This window comes from Plectropomus leopardus, chromosome 13 (assembly GCF_008729295.1).
Source record: "Plectropomus leopardus isolate mb chromosome 13, YSFRI_Pleo_2.0, whole genome shotgun sequence".
Classification (NCBI taxonomy): domain Eukaryota; kingdom Metazoa; phylum Chordata; class Actinopteri; order Perciformes; family Serranidae; genus Plectropomus; species Plectropomus leopardus.
In genome coordinates, this window is record NC_056475.1 from 11,751,395 (window position 1) to 11,771,256 (window position 19,862).

The window sequence follows — 19,862 nt, forward strand, 5'->3', positions numbered from 1 at the left end:
CAATTTGTACGTTAAACATGGATTCGGAATTCAATAACTTATTGCAAAATCAATCACATTTAATTTAAAATTTGTTTTGGCACACTCAGCAACAAGTGGCAAAGAAGATATTAAAATGTAGGACAGTTTTGATTAATTGACTGATTTGACTGATTGATCGATTTGACCAGTTATTCATCTGTGCATTCAGTATCTCTATCTTCACTGTTTGCATACTCTTAGAGGGATGTATTGGTAGAAATGGAATATGGATGTTTTCTATTGTGTATTATCACCTGAAAATAAGAATCATTGTGTTTTTCTTACCTTAAAATGAACCATTAGTGGGCAGGTCCTTGTCCATGGGGTCCACCATGTTGCACCACCATTGTCCTTCTCTGTCTTTTCAGATGTGGTAGCTTAGCCTTGTATTTGTGATAGCCATGTGATAGCTTAGCCCTGTATCTGTGATAGCCATGTGGTAGCTTAGCCTTGTAGCTGGTAGTATTGGCATTGTCACTACCTAGAGGGTAGTTTGGGCTGCGTAGGAACAATGAGAGCTGGCACTAGGGGAGTGGCTCTGGTATGCCAGAGTTCACTGCCTCCTGTGGGTGTTGCAGGACTAACAAGGTGAAACACTGATGAAAGTGGGTTCCCACCTGATGACCCCAAAGACGTGTTATCAGTGCTCACTGGCCTTTATATTTAAGCCATAATAGCTGATTAGTGATCCTAGGTTCTTCATTGAGTGCTTATCCTTTTCTGGAGCACAAGTTTCTTGTGTTTTAGTTGAACTACAGTAGTCCAGAATGGAAAACACAGTGCGATACTGGCTCTAGGCCATTCATGTTGTTGCATATTTCAATCGGCCACTGTAGTTAACAGCTCTCGGACAAACAGTGTTTGAGAAACACTTTCTTGTAAAGTAAAACTACTTTACTTGCTTATGTTGATTTTATTTTGTTTGTTTATTATTTGTTTATTTGTATTTTTATTGGTTTAAATTACCTGGTCCATTTGTATTTGAGACGAGGAGACTTCTGGGGATATTTCAGCTCTCAGTAAAAACCTCTTGAACGTCTGAATCATAAAAAAAATAAAATAGAAAATAGGCAAGCACACATTAGCAGGTGCTAGGCTAGCTGGTTTGTTTGTTGTGGGGAAGAGGAGACCTCTGTGGATAATTCGTATCCCGCTAAAAACCTCCTTAACAATTAAAACTGAATGAATTCTAACCCGGTTTCAGCTGGTTGCAGTCTGCACCAGGTACTGTAATCACAGTTGCAATTTTAAATACTCAGTCTTTCTTAAAAAGGCTTAGCTATTATTATTCAAGTTCTGCTCCTGCTGTGCAGTTTTATTTACAGTATATCACAGATGGTGACTGGCATGGTTTCAACAATTGTTGGATCTTTGTGTATATTATCTATGCTCAAGTCTCTTTCCAAGCTCCTTTTACTTAACAGGCAATTAAACACTTTGAGCTAAGATACATCGAAAGGCATCTATAATTTGACATTGAATTGCTTTTAAAGGAGAAAGGAGTGTGTTCCATATGTTTCTCCTAATGTCTTATCTTTTTATCCAGAGCTCTTAAACTAAATAGCTAAAGAAAAAAACAACAACTTGTTGAGCCCATGAGACGTTCCTCATTATGCTTTCAATTCTTGTTTCAGTCATTTGAGCTAAACATACCCTGTTGCATGGAAGACTCCTCACATTAATCATACGCAGATACCGTATTAGATTATGCTTTTGTCTGGTGCTTCAGCATGAATCATTCTATAGCATGGACATAACTGCTTGCAACGTGGTCAGCATGTTAATAAGAACTGGTTCTCCCCCACCTCGTTGCTGCCTCCGTCAGCGAGCTCTGCACAGACAGAACAGCTTGTCACAATAATTGAATTCTGGTTTGAATGAGTAAGGACTTTTGTCGTCTCACTCAATTAAGCACAAAAGCCTCTGATGGCTAGTTTGAGTGTATTGGACATATTTGTTGAACCTTCTGCTGCTTCTTCATGCCATTGTATACTCATTTTGTTACTAATTTTTGATAATTGATACCAAAATTATAGTGGTTTGACATATAGCGTATTGCATGCATGAAAGCTTTTATATTTGCTGTTTTTAACATGACCAACAGGGGGAGTGTTAAAGAGCAGAAAGTAAGCAGGTAATAATAGTAAATGTCATAGATTTATATTAGATAGCGCTTTTCTTGTCGACGGGAGCAGTTAAAGCTCTTAATGCTACAGGCAGAAGGATATTTGATTCATTATTTTATCATTGAATACCAGTTGACAGTTTTCCTGAACCAAGGATCAGATCTTCAGAAGTTCTTGGCAACTGTTTTTGTTTTTTGTTTTTTTTAGCATAATCCGCAGTGAAAGTTTCATTAGTAATTTAATGTTACAAATAGCCATTGGTTCATCTGTGGAAACTGGCTTAGCTAGTGTTTAAAGTTAAACATTTAAAACATTTTCAGTCAGAAAAACACAATAATTATTTATTAGTATTTTTACAAGAGGTGTTAATGTAAACCCATGCCTTGGTGGTGTGGTTTTAGTGTTCAATAGTTTGAGGTGAGCAGATTGTAGAAGTTGTGTGTTTGAGGTGAGTGATAAGATTTTCAATTTAGTCTGACCGGCACTGAACTCGAGCTCTTGATCCCCCCTGCCGCGAGGCGCCCCTGTTATTAAGCTCAAGTGTTTCAGTCTGGGACGAACACGATGGAAGGGATTGGCGCAGCAGGTCAGACCTTCCCTACAGCGAGATGTGGAGAGGGTGGATTCAATCTGTTATTTCCCCCGATTCTGTTTGTCCAAACTGGAGTGGTGCAACAAACTTGACAAGGAGTAATTGAGCTGAAATAGCAGCCAGCTGATGTCCACTCTGGAGGAATCAGGATGGGGAGTGATGCAGAATTACAACAAACTGACTGGAAATTATCAAGTCCAAAAAGGGAAGTCCATCAGTCAGGAATAGAGCAGCATTTCCCTCTCATTATTGACTCACTTAGCTTCCTTTGTTGCAGGTCTATGTCCGCCATCCAGAGTCTTTGTGAGAAAGACACCAAAGTTAATGCAAGTCATTCTGATAAAAGTATAGTATGAGAAAAACGTTAGAAATGTTGGTTATGTCAAAGTCTCTTTTCAGAGTAGAACTAAGAGATTCTAGTCACGACAGGAGGAGTAGTAGGAGTAGATTGCAAGATCTGGGAGCTTGTGGAGGACAGTTTGCTGAGAGGTTGAAAGAGAGGTCAAGAAAAGTATGAATAACCCAGCATGGTTGTGATTGTAGAGTCACAAGCTTAAAAAGTTGTGTCTCTATGTGTCAGCCTTGTGATAGTCTGGCAACCTGTCCAAGGTATACGTCGCCTCTCGCCCAGTGCCAGCTGGAATCGGCTCTAGCCCCCCATGACCCTGACTAGGAAAAGTGGTTACACAAAATGGATGGATGGGTGATTGATATGAATGACTGAAAACTCACCACCAGTTGAAAGAGGGGTGAGATAGGTGATTTATTTTAGGACTATACCAGTGAGTCTGCAAGTAGCCTGTCGCCTACAAATATGTATCCTTGATTTTGTAACATTTTTGGTAGGAATAAGAAGATTGATCCCTGTATGTGTTATACGTCTGTATACTGATTGTGCCAAAATACCTTGACATATTTAGCTGGTCCAAGTCACATGGCTGTGGAAAACTACATGACATCAGAAGCTAGAGTGCAGCCGCACACTGTCGTACTTGTGCATCAAATGTAAGAAGATGTCAAAAAGGAAACATTGTGTGGTGTGGTGCTACTTTTTATTATATGTGGATAAAAATACAACACTATGTGCTATTTGTGACTATAAGTGCCACACATCAGTAACATGAGTGACCTCTTCAAAACATAAAATAACACGCCCTGAAACTATAGAGGCTGAACAAAAATAAGAAGATCGCCATAATAAATCTGTAATTACTCTGGTTTTAATGGCCAGTCAATTTCCTATAAGTGTAATGTTTTCATTATTTTGAGAAATCACATACCCATTTAAGAAAGTATCAGTATCTTTAAATTTTTACAGAAACCATCTGTGTCATATTAAATTTTAAAAAGTTTGGTATAGTCCATCCCTGTCTTTATGCCTCCGAGCTGGAGATTGTCGTGGCCAGAGGCATCATGTTTTCAGTTTTCTCTGTCCATCTGTCCTATTCTTATGAACGTGATTTCTCAAGAATAGCTTGAGCAAATGTCTTAAAATTTGGCACAAATGTGAACTTGGACACAGCAATGAACTGATTAGAATTTGATGGTAAAAGGTCAAGATAACTGTGACTTTGTGTCCATCTTATTGAATGCAATATCGCAAGAAGGCCTTGAAGGAGTATCCTCAAAGTTTCCGTATGGACTCAAGATGAACTGATTAGAATTTGGTGGTTGAAGGTTAAAGGTCAAGTCACTGTAACTTGTGGTTTTGGCAGTAACTCAAGAATTAATATGCAAATTATTATTACATTTCATACAAATCTTTGATAGGATAAGAGGATGAAGTGATGACATCTTATATTCAAAAGGTCAATGGTCAACCTCACAGTGACATCTAAATATTCTGCATTATTCTGGCCATTATTTAATGTCATAACTCTGGAACAGGGAAGACTGTTGGTCAAATACTGAGTTAGTGGCACTAATCCTGGATTCTCACCTTGAAACTGTGCTGATTGTATAGATCTTCTGTGCTGTGGGGGGAGAGATGGGTGTGAAGCATATACCATATGCCTAGCCCAAACAGGCTTACAAGACACCATCATTAACACAAAAAGACCAGAAACCAAACTTGTCACTTGACAATAATATACTAACAAACAAACCATCCTGATGTTTCTTTGGCAGGCTTTAGCAGCAAACAAGCGTGAGGCGGTAATTCTAGTATGCCTTCTTCAGATTTATTTGACATATTTTTCTAACAATGTCAGGCAGCCATTAGTTTCCATTCATCTCTGTAAGATCACCAATTAATCGTTTGGGTTTTTTTTCGGGTTCAAATGCCAGACATTCACTGCTTTCATGGTTTACTGACAGTTTTTAATGATTACCATTACTTGATTCAAAAGCCATAGACCTAAGCTATGTCACACTTCCAAAGACTTCTGCAGAACGAAGAAAAATTGAAAAGCTCAGCAGTGCACTGGCCAGTATTTGTTAAGATGCATATGTTGTGTAAAAAAACAATCTTAAAAGCTCACACAAACTTCTGCTGTCTGACCTTTTGACCTCAGACTGTGGTGATGAAGTTTAAAGTAACACACCACCCACAATCTATTTTGGAAATTTAAAAAAAACTCACACCCTGTAGACTTGAAAAGAGGCTCTGCTTTCCAAAAGTAGCTTAACAAATCCAATTTCAGTCTTTGTCATTTAGCTAAGCATGATTGACTTGCCTTGTTCTCTTTGATGTCATTTACTCTCTCTGGTCTGCAGTCTACAAACACATGAACTTCTTCATTTTGTGGAGTTGTTTTTGTGTTCTTCCTCCTGCACTATCCTTAAAAGAGGATTAATATCTGCAGTTTTTATGCCCTTATCTTATCTAACAGTATATTTTTTATCGGGTCTTAATCATGAGTCTGACTATACATCTCTACTCTGACTTTATCTATTTTTTCAGGCATATACTCATCCTTCTCTCCTAGGATTCATGACCCCAGACAACATACCCTGCAATAATGGAGATACAGTATACATCTCTTTATGTCCCTCTGTCATCCTCCCACTCCCTCCATCTTTGTCTTATCTTTGTCTTTACATCCAAACCTTGTTTGCTCTCCATTTCTGTCTTCATCATGTCGTCCCACGCTTTGCCTTTTTCACACAGTTTTGTTTCATCTCTCTGATTTGTTGACCTTGTCAGCCCATTTGTTATTCACACTCTCAGTTACACAAACAGGAGCTCAGCAGGTTGACCAAACTTTGACCTGTCTATTGTCTAGCACTGCTGAATTTCTCTCTGTCTGTGTCTCTATAGGTGTGGATGTGTGGTGGTCGGATGGAGGACATCCCTTGCTCCAGGGTAGGACACATCTATAGGAAGTACGTCCCCTACAAAGTTCCGGGTGGGGTCAGCCTGGCCAGGGTGAGTCTCTGATTGTTTTATAGCATCTTAATGTGGACACCAGGACACACATTTATGTCTGGTTGCCTTTTGTTTAAGTGGTTAGAATGTTTTTTTTTGTTTGTTGGTTTGTTTGTTTTTTGAACTGCACAACATCTGAAGTGTTAACAGTGAGATGTGAGGATCACCCAGAGTAGAACAGACAGTTTCCAGGTCTTTCAGATGTACGTTTTGGCTCTCTTTGAGCATTACTAATCCCATTTTACAAGACTATACATGTTAAAAAAATCTGGGGGTGTGGAGTTAGAAAGAAATGAGCTTACCAGAAGTGTAGCCATCCTTTGTCTAAGATGCAGGCTCGCGGCACAAGGCTAGATTAGCTGCCACTAGCATAACAAACCTCATTCCCTAACTGAACTGTCCGTGGTCTGACAGTATACAACTTCTGTTTTCTAATAATGAGCTAAAATTTCTTTAGTCCATTTGAGCCTCAACAATTTTACACAGGATGAGAAATATTTAAAAACTGTTCATCTGGCCTGTAGCTGAACATTATTCATTATGCATGACTCAGCCTCAGTCTGACACCTGGCTCTGTTTGCCTCGGCTGAATATGTAATTAAACCTCTGTTTTTGCCTCGTCGGTCTGACCATTAGCCCCTCACTGAGGCTGTGCTGAATGCTGATATCAAACAGGCAGCAGGATCAACAAAGCAAAAAAACACTTACTGTACCTCAGGCTGTGAGGAATTCTGTTATGTCCCCTGTGTCCTTCTCCACATCACAGATTAAAAAACAGACTTTTACCATTGCACTGACTTGCTTTAGCTGACAGGTGAATTTGTTTTTGGGAATGGCTAAGACTATAGTCACAATAATTTATACCCTTTATCTTGATTAAAAGAAAAACTGACACTGTTCTGATATAATTTTGTTTGTTCATTACTGGCATCATTGCAGTCGCAGAAATTGAATGAAGGGCTGAAGTCACATTGGTCATGTAGGCTGCTGTTTTCAGGGGAAAAGCGTTAAAACCCCACTGTACACAACCTGCTTAGCAACAAACAGCAGACAGACACAACTGTTGCACATAGTTGAGTATTTAGCAGTTAAAGAGACAGATATTTCCTTCACGACTTGGTAGAGCCCAAAAACAGAGCTAAAGAGCGTGAATATTGCACTAACAAAATGGAATAAATGAATAATAAAGTTGATCTGTAACTGCTGGATGTGTAAATAAGCCACTGTCATTGTTGTACTTGTTACTTGTTGTAACTTGGGTCCTGGACCTTTGAATCCATCCACCCCACTTAGTTGAAGTTGACTGATTTGTCTGGTATCATGACATAAAACAGTTTTTCCTTGGTTCTAATAAAAGGCAACCAATGAGCACCACAGGGTAACTCAATTAGCTAATCAGCATCGCGGCAGGATGTACTTCCTATAGATGTGTCCTAACGGCACTGTCGAGCTGTTGTCAAGCATTGTCAAGCAGTGCACTAGAACCAATGAGAAGTAATTACAAAAATGGTTAATATTATTAGACAAGACAGACGCTGCTATTGAGGCTGTTATAAATCGACATGTCTTCTTCATATCGCTCAACATCGTGGTTTGTTTTACTTCATTCTTCTCAACTCTTAAAATCCTGGCAAAGCAGATATGTTGGTATGGCTATGCATCAATATGCAATTGAAATGATTATTGTCTCAGACCAATATGTTGGTCTATAGTGATTGGTGAGGGAAAATCAAATGTGTCTTTTCCATGGAAATTGGTTGGAGCGGACACAACGTCAGACTTAGAATGAAAACACATTGTAACAATTTGAAAGTTCTATCTGATAGATAGAAAAGTTCACAACTTTTCTTTATATTAAACATACTAAATGGACCATCATTTCAAATATTAACAACTGTGCTATCACGTCATGGTGCAGAACTCAAGAGCAAGTGTCTGTCCACAGACTATTGTTCTCCATGTTGTCCTCCATATTAATAGCAGCTAATAGCAGCATGGATTCACAATGGATTTGATGTAATAGATGTTGTCTGATCTGATTAGCTAAAATTACATTGTATCTGTTTTGTTTCGGTCCAGATTTTGTAAAATCAACTGGATACAATTAGACAATAATAGCCTTGAAGTCAAGTTTTGCTGGCCATTGTAGCATTGACCTGGGAAAAAGAGAAATTAGAAAGGACACTCTTCAAACTTTTTGGATGTTCTAAACTAGCTTTACTTGCTTGAGGTGATTATTAAACTTGTGTATTTCCTTTACTGTATGTTGTTTTAATATCGATACGCTCGATTTTGTCTGCATTTCTCATACATTTAATTGTTTATTTCACTTAAAGAGGACATTATTGGCACTCAATGATACCAAAACAGCACTAAAACAGGCAAGCGCCTTTGACAGGCGCAGATACTAGGAACAAAGGCCCTCCAGACACATTCACACACAAACTGACTCTGCTATTCCTCACCCACGATCAGAGGGAAGAGAGTAGAGGAGTTCCCCACCCACCCAAGTCCAGTCAACATAGAGGGAGATAGAATCACTGAACTCCACTTCACCTGGAGAGCCCAAGTATTGCTGCAGGCAATGAGCTGTGCTACAAGGAGTCTGTGTGAGAGTTTATGTGTGGCTGGAGGGTTTTTTCCTTTACATCGGTACCTCCAAAGGCCGGACAATGTGTAGTTATACTTTCCCGGGAGGCTTGCTGAACCTGTATGTTTATTCATTTCACCATCCATACCTTCAAGGCCACTTCCACCTGTATTCTCAGACATGTGTCCGTCCCTCAGAGGCTGACAGGCTTGGTGTTTTTTACTACTTCACACCTCAAAGGATTCAGATGGATGGATTCCCCATTGCTTGGGTGTAAATCTTTCATGTTTGCAATTGTCTGAGCATAAAGGGCCTGCTGAAGAAGGTGTCTGCCCTGGAGTCATTGTTGCTTATGGATTCAGTCTCCTACTGAGCTTGTTTTATTCCACTCAGATAATTTAATTCAGAAATAAGATGGTTTCATACTATTGAAGGAGTCAATGAACCACATATTTGCTGTTTTTTTTGTATATTAGGCCAAGTCTTTCACATACGAGTTTCTGTGGTAATTTTTAAACTGCTTTCTTTGTAGTCTAGTGAAAACAATTGGGAATATTAGAAAGGCAGTCATAAAAATACAGTTAAAGATGAAAGAAAAGCCCAAAAAAGTGCAGATGAGTCACAGAACCATAAGCTACTTTTCACCTAAAAACAGCAAAAATGCAAACTCACAAAAATCAGCTCCCACGCCAGCAAACGTTTTGGGACAGCTGTGTTCTAAGACAAGTGCTTGTATAATGTATGTAGGCTGAACTAACAGGGAAATTATACAATATAAAGAAGGTTGGTTTTAGGATATTTCTGTCTGACATTGTTCTCATTGTGCCACCTATTTCTTAATGTCAAGTAATCTGTCTTTCACTCACGTTCTGTACAATTCACACAGTTCCTTGGCAAATTGTTTTTCTTGTCAAAGGCTCAACACCACATCTGCAGGTTGCTCAGTATTAAAATGGATTGAAATTAAGAGTCAATCTGCTTCAAATTTCTCACTTTATGCTCCAGGGTCCATGCTCCAGGATTTTTTTTTAATCGCTGTTACAGTAAAAACTGCTACAACATGAAAGTGCTTCTATCTAGAAGATCATTCTGTCAGGTAGGAAATATATATAAGAATGACCTAATACTTCTATAAATGTAGTTAAAAAAACAGTAGGTCATTCTGACAGCTATGGAATATGTACCAGAATGGCCTACTACCCCAATAAATGTATTTAGGTAGAAAATGTCATCAAAATGACCCACTAATTCTATAAATGTAGTTAAAAATAGAGTAGATAATTTTGTCAGATAAGAAATATCTATCAGAATGACCTACTCCCCCTATAAATGCATTTTAAGTATAGTAGCTCATTCTGTCACATAGGAAATGTCTTTAGAATGACCTAGTTAATCTATAAATGGAGTTAAAAGTATAGTAGATATTTCTCTTAGATGAGACAAATCTATTAGAATGACCTACTACCTTTATAAATGTAGTAAAAAGTAGAGTACTTATCAGAATGACCTACTCCCCCTATAAAGGCATATTGTGTATCTGCTTCCTCCAACACTGTATTGGAACTATATGATGCTTACGCGGAGAACAACACTGATTTTTTTCATGGCTGCACTACTACATCAAACACTTAAAATATTATACACATTTCCCAGTAGTGTAGGGAGACATACGCTGTTTGTGGAACTATTTTGGGAACTACCTGCATTTAATATAAAGCTCTATGAGGTTTGAACAGTGTTTTCCCATTTGTATAGATCAGGTTTCTTGGCTCTCAAGATCACCAATCCGGTCTTGCCATATTCATTCAGTTGAAAATCTAAAATATCAAGCTCAAAATAAGGCTAACGTCTTGGCCTACTCAGTGTTTCATGTCATGGTGTAAAAGGCTCCTTCTGTAATAATGAACATGTCAGAGAGAAAAGAAAAAGACAGAAACACTTTGTCTTTTTTGAAGCTCCCTGTAAGTTAGCACATAATTGAGTTCAGTGTTGTAACTGCTTTCATAACGGGAGACTAGTTTCCTCTATTTTTTTCATCTCTCACCTTCTGGGACATGATGACGGGTCCTTTAGGACGACTGGCCGCCTTTCTACTGAGCAGCTTTGATCATTTTGTCATGTCAGATGAATCAAAGGGATCACAGGATGTACAGAATATGTCTTAGTCTGTGTTTCAATGAAGACATGATGTCCAGAAACACAAAGATTAGCTAACAAGCCAGTTGACCTGAAGACTTTCAAGTCAGGGTGTATTTTACTGTCTGACATGGTGAAAAAGCAAAATCGTTTAGGATCAGCATTAAATTAAGTGTCGACCATCTATACTACAGAGCAGAAAATTGAGGTGAAACTTGGCTAAGTTTCTAGATCAACCCCAAGCAAAATTCCTGTCGAACCTCACTGCACCAGAATAAGCAAACGTAAATCCCTGCAGTCTCCTTTTGCTTTGTTTTTTTTTTCCTTTTTCTTAGCACTACACAACAATGCAAAGTCACAATAATATTATCACAATGGCTCTGATAATTGCACTCCTTAAAATTCAGCGTTGGTAGTTTTTAGTTTGTTTGTTTCATTAATGAAAACTAATTTTAACAGAACTGTTGGACTCTAATTTCAGAACCTGAAGCGTGTTGCAGAGGTGTGGATGGACGAGTATGCAGAGTACATCTACCAGCGTCGGCCTGAGTACCGCCACCTGTCAGCGGGGGACATGACGTTGCAGAAGGAGCTGAGGAACCGCCTCAACTGCATGAACTTTAAGTGGTTTATGAGCAAGGTGGCCTGGGATTTGCCAAAACACTACCCACCAGTGGAGCCTCCTGCTGCTGCATGGGGAGAGGTACAGACAGCTCTCTTACATGAAACACAAAAGATCTTATCATAACATCTTAATTACAGAATAATAAACCTTTGCCATGTGAATCGCAAAAACTCACCTGTATGTGCCAGTAAAGTTGAGAGAGTGTTTCTTGAGAGATATTGCATCTAAGGCTTCTCTCTCTGTCTCTCAACTTTCTTTGAAATGCATTTTCTCCTGAAATATGTTTTTATTTAAGTTTCAATCTTAAAAATAATTTCTCGTGTTGATAATGAGTTTGTGTGTTACATTAGTGTTTTATTCAGTGGCTTGTTATGACGCTCAGTTCGTGGTAATGGTATGCAGAATGAAAACGTTATTGAACCAATCGTTGACATTTGATTTCTGTTTTTTGTTTGTTTAATATCACTTCTGAAAAATATATTTTTATATTTCAATATAACCATAAGACCAGAAAATCAGGATCATTATAAACAGCTTTTTTTTTCTAAAATAACTCAAGAGGCTGTCAAGAAAAGTTTGGACAGTTGGCTCTAATAAACAAATCTGTCTGTCACATAGAATGCTGCCTGCAAATCTGGTCTGACTGCGCTCAGAGAGGAGAAAGCACATTCATTAAATGTGAATCAGAGATTAATTAGCATGTTATTGCCTCCTGAAATAAACTAAACTAAGCTTTTAATTCTAAAACTTGAATCTGCCTTCACAATTTTGTGCATAATGTCTTGTGTGATTATGGTTATTTCAAGTCACTGGAGTCCTTAAAATCCTTGCTGTATGAATGTCAATTTTGTCTGATGACTGACAGCTGAAAGTCCTATGTTTCCTTATTTATGACTTTGCTGTTATGCTTCTTTGTGTTGTAGATCCGCAACATGGGCAGCGGCATGTGTATGGAGAGTAAACACTTTGTATCGGGGAGTCCCATCCGACTGGAGAGCTGTGTAAAGGGTCGGGGTGAGGTGAGCTGGAGCCATGGACAGGTGAGCAGCAAACCAAAATCAATTTAAATCATTCGCCTTATCAGACTCTTTAGGCTTGACCTGATTGCTTTTGCAACAGAAGTTGAAAGATAATGATTTAGTACTTATGGAGTGAAACTGAAACAGAAGGGACAATTTGAAACATACTATGCACAAATTAAATTGAGGGACACTAAAGTTTTTTTGTTTGTTTGTTTTATTTTAATGCAGTATTAGTATTCTGCATTTGTACGTAGCTTATGTAGCACAAGACAAAATGTGACATGTTGAACTTTTTAAATATATATTTTTTTATTTAACTGTTAATTGATGGAGCATCGTGCTGCTTCCTGTGCTGGTGTTCTCTTGATCAACTGCATTTTGAATCAGGTCTAATTATTCCCACGTTTTGTTTTTTTTTTTGTTTGTTTTTTTTCTTTTCCAAATAGGGTTTGAGTATAATTGGGTCCCTTTAGAATTGTGTCTCTTTGTTTTGAAAATTAATGAATGCATGGCTGGTTTGGGTAGGTTTATTCATAGTTACCTGTAGGATAAGTTCTACTACCGGGTTGGGCCAGTGTGAAAATATTCAAACCGATTTGATATTAAGCTGAACGCCAGACTGGACTGTTATACAGAATTTTACTTGGTGTCCTACCTGACCCTGCAGCCTTTCCTGAATGGAACATAACAGCATCTAACACAACAGAAAACATATTTTACATTGTGATATTTACTATAAATCACATACAAAAGCAACAGCAAGTAGCCTAGCTTATCAGTGATGGCCATTTATTTCACATGAAACCTTCAACTCTCTGTCAATCTTCTTTCAGCCAGCTGCACTTTATTTAGGTTTTTATAGAGAAATATAATATATCATATAGATAATTCCTCATTTCAACATCATGAATCAGCTGTTCCTCATCCATTGTGGTGCTTTTAAAGCGAGTGTCAGATATAAATGGAAACATGCTGTCCAATGAAAGTTTGGAGCTCTGAATGGTCTAAGTTTTCTTTAAAGAGTAAATCTGCAATGTCACCTCTTGCCACCCCAAAAATCACATGAAATGTCAAGTAAACAAACACTTGTGCTGCTCTCCCACCTCCTGTCTCTACTAAAATGTGATGTTTCTCATGTTGCCACCACCGGCCTCAGCTCTGCAGTAAATTGCTCACAGCCTGTCAGACAGTAGTGGCTCCTTTAGTCCCTTAATAAACATAATATTATGTTAATGGTATTGTTATATTAGTTACTATTAATGCAATATGAGTTGGGTTTAGTGCTGGAATGCTGTCAGCATAGTTTTATGATGTAAGCTCCTTTTTTAAAGTGCCATAGATTGTCTCCTTAGTAATCGCATTTCTTCTGTTTAACTCACATTCATGTCAAATAATTTACACAGACACAAACAGCACAAACAGGTACTGCTTCATTATCTTTTTGCATTGTTTTAAAGGAGTCTGTTTGTTCTCACACGTCACACTGAGGATTTTTAAGGCGAGCTCATATCTTCATGAATTGAATGTCTCCTTTTGTTTCCACAGCTAAAACACTGCACCTCAGAGCTCTGACATTTTAATTGCTTTAATCTGAAGATGCATTGTAGTTTAATCTGTGTCATGGTTGCAATCTGTATTCAGCGCCAGCGAGAAATGGATTCACTGATCACAGGAGGCCCTCTGGCTGCTGTCCTTGTCAGGCCTTTTTGATTTTGTATCAGAGGAGTTAAGCAACTCATTTAGAAAGTCTTTGTGAGCTGGAGGGGCAATGACCACTTGGACATCCCTGAGTCTACAGATTAAGGTTTTAAAGAAGAAAAGAATCTTCTTATTTGAGGACTGTAATGAAAGTAATAGGATATAGGTCTTAGATGCAGAAACAGATTTAAAGACAGAAGGCATGTAATCAGAAATACTCGGCAACCTAGGTTCCATGAAAAAGCAACATTTTTTACTAGTTACTTTAAAGAGTGCATCCTGCTCTTTTTCTCGCATTTTTAGGGCCCGAACACCTAGCTGTGCGAGGACCCTCTTGGAATGCAAGGAATTATTATTATTTTTCTGCCAAATTAATCGCTAATTTTTGGAGATCTAAACATGCCCAATAACTCATGAAAGTTGATAACCTCATCCGCCTGGTGAAAATTTTCATATTTTGGCGGTTTCAGAAAAGGGTGTGCCAAAATTGCTCCACAGCGCCCCCTAACATGTAGCCCCAATACCCAGTTTCACGTACAATTACGAAATTCAGTACATTTATGTATCATGCCCAGACACACAAAAAAGCCTCTTTGACCCACCCCCCCAAACCCAACAGGAAATCGGCCATTTTTATACTTTTGCAAAGTCTTTCTACAGTATCAGTCCGATAGGCTTCAAATTTGGTGTGTCCAATCTTAACCCCTTGGCGATGAAAAGTTATTAAATGTTCGTGCAAAACTTTTGCAGTTGTGAGTTTTCCTTGAATGCCATTGCCATGGTAATGCTGTATTTGCAGCCAAACAGGAAATTGTTGTAGCTTCACTTTGCATCGACCAAATGACCCTAAATTTGGCAGATGTGATCAGAACATATCAACATGTCGATTAACTATGATACTCACTGTGCCACCCACTTGCAAACAGAAAATTATGGTAACTTTGGTGTACATTGTCCAATCTGCCTGAAACTACTAAGGTCCATAAAGGTCCCGACCTGAACAAATCTGTATGACAATAAGCACTAGTTGTAATAGTGCCACCTACTGGCAAAAGGAAGTAAGCCTTGTCAGAAAATAATATTTTAATTTACATTAAATTTTCATGGTTTGGTCTACAAACGATATACACCAAGATGACATGGAATTTATGTTTCCCTTCAGTGCAGTCTAGTGGCCACTGGAAGTACTACACCATGTGAAATACCTAACTCCAGGGTTCAAACTCTCGACATGCATTATCCGACTTTTACAGAAGTGACCACTTCAGCTGCAGTTCACCAGTACCTGGTGGGGGTGCAAGGGTCCTTTTCATTGCTGCTTGCAGCTTTAATTGAAGTTTGGAATTCATGACGTTGAGACTTTAATCCTTATCCACGGCAGGTGAATTTTAAAGTCCAAAGCAAAGAGCTAAATTCAAGGTGAAACACAGGTGAAGTGTCAGGTGCATTAGCTCGGTCTGTTAAAACACTTACTCATAAACCATGACATTGCAAGTTCAAGTTAAACAGAGCGCTGACAACATTCAAAGTGTCAGGAGGTTTGGCTCAGTCGAATCAGGTGGTTAGTGTGCTTGAGGTTGCTGGTTCAAGTCATACACACACACGCAAGTCTTGTTTTGCCAAGTCTTAATTGATTATTGCCCTGACTCATATTTTAGTTGATTTTTTGACGGATGTTACTGCCAACACAACGTTGAAACCATACAAAATGTCATGAGGTTTAGCTCAGTGGGTAAATCAGTCTGTTAGTGTGCTTGAGGTTGTTGGTTCAAGTCTTTTCTGGGACAGGTGACATTTTTGAATTTTATGGCACAGATAAAATTAAATAAAGACTGATATATCTGTCTCCTCTGCTGATATAAGTCATTGATGATGTACCTTTCAATGAACACTTTAAACAGTTAAAAATACACATTTGTCTCCTTGTTGCCTGAATTTTCATAAACTGAATACAGAATTTTCCCTGCCAAGAACTTAGTTGATTATCAGCCTGACTCATATTTCAGTCGAGTTTTTGACAGACAATACTGCCAATCCTAAGCTAAAGGGAACATCGAAACCATACAAAATGTCAGGAGGTTTTCGGTTGATTATCGGCCTGACTCATATATCAGATGAGTTCTCGACAGACGGCACCGCCAATACTGAGCGAAGGAGAACGTTGAACCCTTACAACATGTCAGGAGGTTTAGCTCAGTGGGTAAATCAGGTGGTTAGCGTGCCTGAGGTTTCTGGTTCAAGTCTTATCTGGGACAGGTGAATTTTTAAGACTGAGCTAAACCCAAATCAACCATAAAGATAAAGAGAACATTGAATACATGAATTTGGGCTGGGAGACAGGAAGGACAGTCAAGAGACAGGAAGTTGGGGGAAAGACAAGACGTTAGGTTAACAGACAGGAAAGTCAGTCAAGTTACATGCAGTTGGGTTGTGAGACAGGAAGTTGAGGTGAGAAACAGGAAGTTGGGCTGAGAGACAGAAAGGTTAGTCAAGTTATAACAAGTTAACTTGAGAGACAGGAAGTTGAGTTTAGAGACAGGAAGTTGAGTGAAGGTAAATGATGTAGGTAAAGGATGAAAGTATAACAGGTGATAATAGGAATAAGAAAGGGTCAGAAAGTAGAAAGTAAAGGACTGGAATAGGAAAGTCAGGGAAGTGGCAGAGTAGTAAGGTAGGAAAGTTAGGAACATAGCACGACGCAGCCTAGCATGAGTCTGGAAAGATGACAGAAATGGTTGATACATCCCTTAGATCTTGAACGACAGGGAGCAGTCCTGAAAGAGGAAGTCCTGTATGTCATCGATGATGTACCATGCAACAAACACTTAAAACCAGTTAAAAAACACACGAGTGTCTCTTTGTCTCCTGAATTTTCATATACTAAAGTTTCCCTGCCAAGAACTTAGTTGATTATCGGCCTTAATCATATATCAGTCATGTTTTTAACAGATATCACTGCTGATACTGTATTTTGCGTTTCAACATCATATGAGAATTATATCAGCAGAGCAGACCGATATTTTATTTTATTTATGCCATAAAATATCATCTAGCTGTAGATTTATACAGTTTAGACACTGATTGTGACGTTGCAGAGCAAATTAAAGCATGTAAAGTTAAGTGATATATTGTTTTGGTCGATGAATCAGGTGAAGTTGTCCTGAAGCAGGTAAAACCAGTATTGGCAGATGCGTCTGTCGAAATCAAGGAATATTGGCCTGACTCATATATCAGTCGCGTTTTCAACTATTTTCAACAGACTTCACTGATGATACTGAATTTTGCATTTCAACACCATTTGACCCTTATATTAGCAGAGCAGACAGATATAATAGCCAATATTTTTTTATTAATGGCATAAAATATCATTTGGCTGTAGATCGATACAGTTTAAACATGGGTTGTAATATTGCAGAACAAATTAAGGCACATAAAGTTGAGTGATATTTGGTCTTGCTGATGAATCAGGTGAAGTGGTCCCAAACCAGGTAAAACCAGTATCAGCAGATGCGTCTGTCAAAATCAAGGAATGTTGGCCTGACTCATATATCAGTCAACTTTTTGACAGACATCACTGCCAATACTGAACTCTAATTTTCACCACCATATGACACTTATACCAGCAGAGCAGACAGATATATCAGCCAGTACAGGTTGGTAAGATTCGATCTCACGACCTTCGGGTTATGAAGCAAGCACCTTAACTCTCAGAGCTAATTCTCCTGGCACTTCAACTGTTTTCGAAGTTTCCTTTGGCTCTGTACTGAGGACATTAGCTTTCAAAATACACATGTCAAGTAAGATTTGATCTTACAACCTTCAGGTCATGAAGCAAGCGCCTTAACTCTCAGAGCTAATCCTCCTGGTACTTCTTTTCCTGTTTTCAAAGTTTTCTTTGACTCTGTACTGAGGACATTAGCATTCAAAATACAGGTATCAAGTAAGATTCGATCCCACACCCTCTGAGTCACGAAGCAAGCGCCTTAACCCTCAGCGCCAATCCAGACGGATAATCTACTGAGTTGTCAAAATTTAGTATCGGTAGAGACTTCTGTCAAAAAGCATGACCGATATTTGGGTTAGGCTAATATAACACTCATATAACCTGTATGTCAGCAGAGCGGACATATATATCAGCTGGTACAGATTGGTAAGATTCAATCTCACAACCTTCTGGTCATGAAGCAAGCATCTTAACTCTCAGAGCTAATTCTCCTGGCACTTGAAGTATTTTCAAAGTTTCCTTTGGTTCTGTACTGAGGACATTTGTATTCAAAATACACGTGTCAAGTAAGATTCAATCTCACGACCTCCGAATCACAAAGCAAGCGCCTTAGCCCTCAGCACCAATCCAGGCCTATGATCTGCAGAGTTCTTGGCAGGAAACATTCAATATAGGCAGAGACGTCTGTCAAAAAGCACAACTGATATTTGGGTCAGGACAATGAATGAGCCTCTATTTTTCTTGGAACAGATAAGTCAGTATCAGTAGTGATGTTTGGATTTTTTTCTGTTGACGTTTCTTGCTTCTTATTGACAGAGTTATATATACATATATATTAAGATGATTTTTTTATGACATCATTTACTGAATTTCCCTGCGAAGAACTTAGTCAATTATCAGCCTGACTCACATATCAGTTGAGTTTTCGACCGACACTGAATTTTCCGTTTCAACACCACATGACCCTTATATCAGCAGAGCGGACAGATATATCAGCTGTTCAACTGTTTTCAAAGTTTCCTTTGGTCTGTGCAAAACGTTTACGGTTTTCCCGTGGCCCAGCATACAATTTTGATGTCTCACCATCAAACAGGAAATTATTGTAACTTTGGTGTTCATTGTCCGATCTGCCTGGAAATTCATAGGTTTGATAAGGGTCCCACCCTGAACACATCTCGATGACAATATTCACTAGTCATAATAGCACCACCTACTGTCAACAGGAAGCAAGCCTTGAGGGACAATTATCATTGGATTTACATGGCATTTACATGGTTTGGTTTACTAATGATGTACACCAAGATGATATGGAATTCATGTCCCCTCCACTGCTACGTGGTGGACGCTCGAAGTACTACACCATTTGAAATAGCTCACGCCAGGGTCGAACCTCTTTTTTAATTTATTTCTGCCTCTTCTATTGGTCTCTGTTGGTGAAACTTGGAAAGGTTGATGCTATTGCACCTTGCGTTAGAATTATAATTTTTTTTTTTTTTTACATGAAATTGGACAGAATGTGACCTAACAACTAAGATTTATTTCCTGTAGGTGTTCACATTTGGCTGGAGAGAGGACATCCGAGTGGGCGACCCCATGCACACTAAAAAAGTCTGTTTCGACGCCGTGTCCCACAACAGCCCTGTCACCCTGTACGACTGTCATGGCATGAAGGGCAACCAGCTGTGGCGTTACAGAAAGGTAAGACAGAGGAAAGTGTACAACAGTGTCAAGGCCCAAACTGTCAACTCGTTATGTCTTTATGTCAGTCTTTCTTTTCTGAAAAGTTTGTTCTCGCCCTCCCTTTCTTTTTCTGTACAAAACAACAAGGCTAAAAATAAAACTGCTTCAAAATAAATGACTTAAAGGCATCTTAATCATTTCATTAAGTTTTGCACATTTAAACAGAATCTAGCCTGAAGCTGATGGATATTTAAAGGACCTCATTATTCTGTTGTTATGCA

General features: G+C 38.7%; 1 protein-coding gene across 1 annotated transcript in view; it reads left to right on the top strand.

The window, feature by feature from the left end:
- LOC121952312 (polypeptide N-acetylgalactosaminyltransferase 10-like) overlaps positions 1–19,862 on the top strand; it is a 102,219-nt gene that overhangs the window by 76,929 nt on the left and 5,428 nt on the right. Inside the window, exons 8-11 of the mRNA XM_042498896.1 lie at positions 5,999–6,106; positions 11,314–11,535; positions 12,381–12,497; positions 19,450–19,599. Of these exons, the coding sequence (XP_042354830.1) occupies positions 5,999–6,106; positions 11,314–11,535; positions 12,381–12,497; positions 19,450–19,599 (597 nt within the window). The remainder of the gene's footprint in view (positions 1–5,998; positions 6,107–11,313; positions 11,536–12,380; positions 12,498–19,449; positions 19,600–19,862) is intronic.